This window comes from Nesoenas mayeri, assembly GCF_963082525.1.
Source record: "Nesoenas mayeri genome assembly, chromosome: 5".
Taxonomy (NCBI): Eukaryota; Metazoa; Chordata; class Aves; order Columbiformes; family Columbidae; genus Nesoenas; species Nesoenas mayeri.
The window spans coordinates 17,661,334-17,669,843 of NC_137548.1; the positions used below are offsets into that span (position 1 = coordinate 17,661,334).

The window sequence follows — 8,510 nt, forward strand, 5'->3', positions numbered from 1 at the left end:
TTAGTTTCTTTGTTTTTTTTAATACTTTCTAGTTATTATCTGAAGACCAAAGAGGAGTTACAAGATGGGTGACTGGCTGGCTTGGTGGAGGAGCTGGGTCAAAGAGTGTCCCTAGTACACCTCTGAGGCCAACTCATCAGAACATTTTCAATAGTGTAAGAATTAATCATTCATTCTCTATGTTTGAGTGGAAAAAATGGGGCAGTTGCATATTAATGCTGATACTCGGTTCATCAGTGTATTGAGCTTCATTTACAGATGCTACTGTATCTTAAATTATTTGTTTGCTTTGTGCAACTGCTTTGGCATAAGGCTTTTTCTGCACTACAGAAATATGTAGGCATTGATGAAATTTATACAATACTAAGTGTTGGGCTAATACAGAAATCCAGTTACTGTTCCACTGGTTCCTGGGATCACTGACTTCCTATATTATGGGCTTAGTCTTGCAAACTGACAGTGCTGGAAGTTAAAGACATGTGGGAGCCTGGAATTCTGCAATATTAAACGATGACGTTGTATTTTGATGACTGTGTTCCCATATGTCCTTTTAATTTCATTTGAAAAGCTTTCTCAGCTGCTGCAGCTAGTGCCTCTTATGTGCAGCATATAAAGTTGATATTTTAAGCTTTCAAATACTGTAAAGCAACAGTTCTCATAGCGTGGTCTGTGGGAGCAGTTAATATGTGGAACTTTCCAGTTTGCAGACCAGCAAATAATGCACTCAAGGACAGAACACTGAGGGACTGGGCTTTTTGGATTAACTTAAGTTTTTTGCTCATTGAACTAGAAAAGCGTGTTGAGAATTGATTACTGTAAATTATCTTGAAGTGTAAGGAATGTTTCTACCCACTAAAATAATGCAGGCACTTAAACCACCAGAGGATTGTGGTCTGATTAACTACAGATGTAAAAGAGGAAAATTAATGCTTTTGTATGTATAGCACAGGCATTACTAAGCAAAATTTTGTCTTGTGATGCTACTGACACTGTAATCATTCCATGCTTTCTTTATTCAAGACTTTTTGTCTAATAAAGCAAGCCATGGGTTTTAAGAGAAATGTTTAAGTTTCATGTGTTTCTGGAGGAGTGATTTGCTTGAGCATGGACACAGGAAATACTGCCATGTCAGTAGCAGCATAGGATTCTTGAAACAATCAGCTTAAGTCAATAATGGTGGAAGTATTTGTTTTGTCTTTGAAGTTTATCAATGTTGCATAAATATCAATTAGTGAAACATCAAAAAAATCTGTATTTTGAAAATAAATGTCATGGTGTTTCAGTAAGGACCACCTGGTATCAAGTACTCAGTACTAAGTACCAGTACAAAATTCTTTGGATGCTGTTGACAGCTTTTTGTTTTATGTACTTTTAACTTACATACTTTTCAGAGTATTGGTAAAATATAATGACTTGTAGCCTCTTGTAGTCTTTTTCAGAATTGTTTGTGAAATTCCTCGAAACAGAATCTTGCCCAAGCCTTCCTCCACCCAAGCTCTCTGTTCATGATATGAAACCTTTAGAAGGAGTGGGAACTGGTAAAACTAGCAGCACTCCATCCAGCAGTCAAATGCAAGGTAACATTTGAAGGAAAATTTGAATCTTTACCCAAAACATAAATAACGAAAGGTAGAATTTTTGAGGAAATTCCAATGATTCTGTGCTTCCTCACTTGTGAACTAGGGATTTGATTTCTCCCACCTCCACCTCCCTCAATTTCCTACTTTCTCTTTTTTTTTCCCCTCTTCCCACTGCTCCTGTACCCCACTTCCTATAACCTCAATACAGAATAGTAGAGGGACCTAATTCCCTTTCATATGGAAAAGCTTTAACAGCACCTGTTGGAGCCAAACAGATGCTGTGTCAACAGCTCCATATGGTCTATCAGTGAACACAGTCCTGATTTTCAGCATCCCTGTTGATCAGCTTGGGTCTCACTGGGTGAAGGATGCAAGTAACACCAACCTAGTAGTGCCTCTCTAGTGTGTAGAACCTGGTTGCTCAGAGAGGACTGAAATACAATCCCTTAAGTATTTTGCCTGATTTGAGATCTCTGTAAGCTGTGCATGAGTGTTAACTTTGATTTTTCTAAGGCAGAGAACAATTATGCTTATATTATGCATGTTGAAATTAATGTATTTTTGTCTAGGTATTGTAAAATCCAAGCTTTGATTTTAGCTGATACGGTTTGTACCTAATTTTTTAATGTACATCTAAGACTATACCTTAATACAGTCCTGCTGATTTGCAGAAGCTTGTTTTGATTGAAACTTTTAACTGTAAACTCAAAAAAAAAAGAAAAACAAACAAACCTATGTGTTCTACAGATCTACAGAAAGAGATATATATGCTAAAAACCCTCTTTCAATTTGCATGAAGTAGTTGGACATTAGGAAGTATGGATATCTACTGTGAAATACCAATTTATCTCTGAAAGCAATATTTATATTTTTACTAAACCTAACTTTAGTTTAATTTTCTTTTTACTCTTCTTCCTTGTAGTATAACAGTGCTATAACAGGTAAAGTACCTGATCTACTTGGCACAAATTGTCTGGAAGAATGAAATTCTTCCTTCCTTTTGTTTATTCAGGAGCTAAATTGTTGGCTTGTAAAACTAGACACACATTATATATATCCCTTTAATTGTCTGGATACTTTAAGTTTTTTGTTCTTAGAAATAAACCATATGGTAGCAGTTTTTAAGTGCTGGACACAAATGTCAGTATAATATCCACACGGAAATGCGTTTATGAGAATTAGGATGTTTACATAATGTAAGACCTTTTTTAAAACAAAACAAAATCTGGATAAATTCATCTATCCAAACAATAAGTATAATACGGAATGTTGGTTTAGTTTCTGCTCTACATCTGGTGTAGGAACCTTGAGGAGAAGTTACATCTAGAGCTGAGTGAGGATCTGATGGGGGAAGATAAGGAAGGGCAAGTCGATTGTTAGATTTAAAAAAATAGTTTGCTACGACTTTATTAAAACTAAAATTTTGTTGGAATTTGACTAATGAGCAAACATTAAGTTTCGCCTGAAGACTGAATTGGGACTCATTGTCTGTGATGTTCATTTCCAGGGATTTTTGGGGGCTGATTTGGAAAGCTGTCCCTGTACCCATGGGGTGGGACCCCTGCTCACTGCTACACTGTGGAGTGTGCAGGAGGGGCCTGTATCTTTGCACGGTGCTGCAGAAAATGTGACATACTTACATGTCTGACATGGCATGTGGGAAGTGAACCCTGGCCAAGGGTGTTCATATTGCCTGTCAGAGTTGTAGAGATTTTTGTGAGAAGCCTGAGCTGTTACTGAATTTCAGCTGCCAACGAGCACGGTGTGGTTGGCGGGTTCCGGGAGTTCCCAGATCTTTAAGTCAGTCTTGTGACTGGTGGCCTGAAGTGTAGACACAGGAACTGCTCGGCAAAAGCAGCAGTGGCAGATGAGATGCAAGACGAGAGAAGACTCAGAGAGTGCAAGTCTTTGAGAGCAGTCCATGGCAAGAAAATGGGACTTTCACGTTGCAAAAGTAATAGGCAATTTCAGAACTTGTTTGTGAACAAATGCTGTAAAATTGAGTAGACTTATGAATGCTTTCTAACAAAGTGTTTCGTGGTTGGGTTTTGATTTTTTGGTTTTGTTTGTTTGTTTTTTAACATTTCAGATTCTGCAGTGTCAAGAGCAAGCAGAAGACCAGACACAAATCCATTTTTAGCGCCTCGATCTGCAGCGGTGCCTCTCATAACACCTGCTAGTAGTTCTGGACATCTGCTTATGAAACCCATTTCTGATGCGTTGCCGACTTTTACACCACTGCCTGTGTCCCCTGATGCCAGTGCTGGTGCTGTACTGAAAGACCTCCTAAAACAATAGATGATCTCGTATCAGTACGACGATAGTAGCACTTTAAGGAAAATGAGAACACTACACTGCATATAATATACCACAATGAGGCCTTCTGTAAAAAGTCATGTACTTGTTTGCAATTTTACCTTGCTTTGCTTTTCATTACAAACTGTCCAGTGCTTTGGAAATTCTAATGGTGGCATGAATAACTGCCTTCTTTATAGCAGGCATTCATTTGGCTGTGGGTTAAATCTGAAACTGAAGGGGAAAAAATTTGTCTTGTTGCTAGATTGTCACAAAACAAATAGAAGGATTTTTAAGCTTTAGTTATACTGTGAGTTGTTTCAGATATGCATAGATAGCATTAACGTTTTGGTGTTGAGATGTATTTTTCCATTAAAATGGTCTGGGCCTTCAAGACCCAGAATTTGAAAAAAGGAAAAAAAAACCAAAACAACCACCCCCACCACCAACAAAAACACCTCCAGACAAAATTGATCTAATTTGCATTGTTCAATTAATGACACAAACTCCAAAGAATAATACAGTGAGCATATGGGAGGGTGATTATTGAGCAGTCTTCCCACACACAATTTCTGGCATTTACTTAATGTACACTAGGACATGTATCTCTTATTTACAGGATTGGCACGTGTAGGGGCAATTTGAGGCATGTTAATCTCTTTTTGCACAGCGATTTGATCCCACTCCCCAACTAACAGCTGCTTTCAGCAGTCAAACCCATCAGCACCAAGGGGTTAACTGTGGAAGTGAGTGTTTAATTTCTAGAGGTGTCTGTGGGATGAAGAGTAGGTAATTTAGCGAAAGGTAGTTCACAAAGGCAATGTATTCTAATATTTTAAGATGTATATTTGAGAGACTTTTTATCTTGCAGGATTTTGTAGATCCAAATATAAGCTTAAAGCTTGAACACATGTATAGAATTTAAAGGGAAGAAGATGCAGACTTATCTCCAATGTGTAAATAGATCTGTAAGACCAAGGCCAAAGTCAATTATTCTGTAAATTTTGCTGTGATAACTTGTATACTTTGTTTGGCAGGTAAAGAATTAAGTTGCATACTAAAGGATAAAAGTGATCTTGCAAAAGTCATCTTCATAGTGAATCTGAGATAAAATATCTTGAGTTTAAAATCTGTAATTTCTAAATTGTTTTATATGCCATTCCTTGTTTAGTCAGTGTTAAGATGAGTGTTGTGCAAGTTCTATATTAGAACTGTCAACTTTCTCATTTCATTAAGATCCTGGGTTAAATTGTTGTAAGAGTTATATTTAAATAAAATAAATTACTGAAGCTTGTACAGAATCAACCAAAACAATGCAAGAAATCTTTGGATTTATTTATGTGGAGGTCAAATAGTGATTTCTTTTGTTGCCTTGAGATTTAGCAGTTTTTAAATTATTGTATTTACCTTAAGAACTGCTCAAATCCCTTTTTTCCAGTATGTTAATGTGTCATGGAAGACTTATGCAAATTTGGAAGTGGATTTACCATATTGAATTTGTAGTTTACATTTTTTACTTCATTATAGACAAGGTAATTAATTTGGCAGTTCGATTTCTGAAAGGATTACAGCCACATGTAGTATACCAAAGTAACTTCTGCATTATGTAATAAATGTAATAAAAATTTGAAATTACCTCGGCTGAGAACATTTCAGTTTGGTCCTTCAAATGTACATCTTCATTTAAACTGGACTGGAATAGATACTTTTTATTTTCTACAGCAAATATAAAGAAAACTGAAATCAGATGGCTTCTGTGCAGTTTCTCTTGTTCTTGGCGTCATGTCTATTTAACGATATATAGCTGCTTCAGAATAAAATTGCCTTTTGGTAAGCCAAAGCAGAAGGAAATGTTTAGTTTTTAAAAATTTGTGGCTTACATATTATAAATTGTGAATGGACTCATGCTGCTCACTCTCCTCTGAATATACTAACTGAGCAGATCTTAAATTTTTTGTGCAAATGTTTTCTTTAATTGCAGAGAACTTAATATGTAGATGTTTCTCTTCTAGAAAGCTTTATAAATGCCAGTAAATAAAAACATGGTAAGACCATTCATTTCTGCGTGCTGTAAATCAGCTCTATTTGTAAAGTAAGCTGAGAGTTTGTGGAGGGAAATCTAAAACCGAGCAAAGCTATTGAAGAACATTAGGTTCCTCATTAAGCTGCTTTAGGAGAAGAACAACCTCCACAGGAGAGATACAAGAGGCTTCAGTTCTCAAGTCCTTAGAGGTCTTTTGAACTATGGAGAAAATACCTGTGGCCTGGAGATTCTGTTCTAGGGCTTACCCCACAATTACATGGGTGGGGTTTGTTGCTTTGTGAGAAATCACATGTGCTCTGTGTTCCAGGCAGTACTTTCCCACTGAAAAGTGTAGAACAACTTCCTTGCCTTGTTTCTCTCATCTTTCTTACACTGTTTCACAGACTATTATAAACCTTCAAGATTTGTTTTTGTTGAAAATTAGCAGATGTATTTTTCCTCTAATTTTTCTTCTGTGTTTACTTTGTGCTTGATAACTGTTTCATACATGTTTACCTTACCAGTTTCCCACATGTAAGTATGTGACTCGTAGTCTATCCTGTTAATTGTGTGGGTGTTTCAATCAGCAGCAGGGGGAAAAAATTCTCTGTGGAATTTATGAGCAGGTGCAATAGTTGAAAATTTTTGTTCTTTATTTAACTTAATTGTTTTCCTTCACCTTGTTTTTTCAAGGAAGAAAAGAGTATGGTCCTCTTAAGTTTGGTCTAACAAGCTGTCAGTTGCCTGTAGTGGTAACAGAATTCTAGTAAGGAATTACTTTTGTAAACTTAATATAAGGGGGAAAAATAAGTGTTAAGAATTTATATTCTCCTCATTAGACCCTTCCATTTTTTGTTGTTCTTCACTCATCCTGCATTCTGTGCAAAGAGAAGGAAGTAATTACTTGGTCTTTCTAATTGTTGCTGTAAAAGAATGCATTTTGTGGTGGTTCGTTGGTTTGTTTTAATTAAACTTTTCTGCATTAAACCAGTTAGTCACAGCCATGTAATTTTCCATATTATTATGTTGAGTATGTAAATAATTATTTTTTATCAAATGTCAGTTCCCAGCCTGCATTTTATTGTTGCTTCTATTCATGTTCTTGACCCATTTTGCATAAATATTTATTAATAAGGCAGGCCACCTGGAAAATGTATAGCAGTGACTGATTGATGAAGTGGAAGAGACAGAATGGAAGATACTTGCTTTGTAAGTATTTCGCATTATCACATACCTCATGAAAGCTTTGTGACTTTAAGCCCTGATGTCTTCTCTCTGCAAATTGTGATGACATTATTGCCACATGATCATATAAAAGTTCAAGAATAATTTTCTCAACTTGTTTAATCAGACATACTTGTAAACTTGATGTTGCGTCCTCCCAAGCACTCCCAGTTTGGGAGCATATTTAACTAGAATAAAATGAGAATCTTTTTTTCTCACCTACTTGAAGAAAAAATACAAACATTTAATATGGAGAGACATTACTGTGGGAAAAGCAGGAATAGTGGCTTCATGCATTCTTTCCAACAAAAGTCTTTAATTTATCTAGACATTGAAACCAAAGTAGTCTTTGTGTCAATACACTTTGTCAATGTTAAAAAAACCAACATAAAACACAACATAAAATACATATATGTGTATATACGCATATGGCAGTGGTAGCAGTAAGGCCTGAGGAATTTAAAACATTGTGTGTATTTGTTTTGTTTTGGCTCCTTTTTCCACTCTCTGGTAAATTTAATAGTCTGTTGCTTTCAGTTTATCCTTCAGGTAGAAAGTTTCTAATTAGCTTTCTTAGAAAATAATATATAAGAATTACCATTACCAACCTACAATTTTTGTTCTATTGTGTTGTGCTGTTATATACTGCTGAATTTATTTGCAACCTCACAAAGCTTAAATATAGAAACCAGTCTCCAATAAAAATAAAGAAATAGCCAGTTGCTGGCATTTTATTTAAAGGAAAAAATAATTTGTACAGGACTACAGGAGTAGCAGCACTGAATCTTGCACCATTGTGTTTATCTCAAGCTAATAGAAGACTATGGCATTTTACATTTCAGTATCTGGCAGGATCACCTGTCTAACTCTGAAATACATTTTGTAACAAGTAGTCCTTAAAGCATGTTCTCAGCATAAGTGTGCAAGAAATGTGCCTGTTGTTTGCTGTTTGTGTTAGATGTGTTGAAAGCCTAATTCAGACAAATTTATTCCAGATTGGGAGTTCAGTCATGCTGTTAAAACTCTCAGACATTTTGCCAAGCAGAAGAAAAGTGTATCAAGTGATTAAAGGCTTATTTTCCTTGTAGGACATAACAATTGGAACATATACGTTAATTTTTTCATGCATAAGAAGCGGCACTTATCATTCAGTAAGGGACCACATTAAGTAATTTGGAGTTATTCTGTGCTGCCTTATTGAGCTTGTGGCGTTGCTGGCTAAATCTGATTTTTTTCTAAATGTTCACAGATGTACCATCATCTTCAAGCACCGATAGTGAATTAATCTTTCTCTACTCTTGTCTTAAACCAGCCATTAAACAGCTTCTCGCAGATTGGATTTTAAAATCAGTATTGCTTGCACTCGAGCTTCTGGCTGGCTGTGCCGA

General features: G+C 36.0%; 1 protein-coding gene across 1 annotated transcript in view; it reads left to right on the forward strand.

The window, feature by feature from the left end:
* TRIP11 (thyroid hormone receptor interactor 11) overlaps window positions 1-5,510 on the forward strand; it is a 33,612-nt gene extending 28,102 nt beyond the window's left edge. Inside the window, exons 18-20 of the mRNA XM_080345059.1 lie at window positions 33-155; window positions 1,430-1,577; window positions 3,670-5,510. Coding sequence (XP_080201185.1) covers window positions 33-155; window positions 1,430-1,577; window positions 3,670-3,878 — 480 coding nt within the window. The 3' untranslated portion in view covers window positions 3,879-5,510. The remainder of the gene's footprint in view (window positions 1-32; window positions 156-1,429; window positions 1,578-3,669) is intronic.
* The last annotated feature ends 3,000 nt before the right edge of the window (window positions 5,511-8,510 follow it).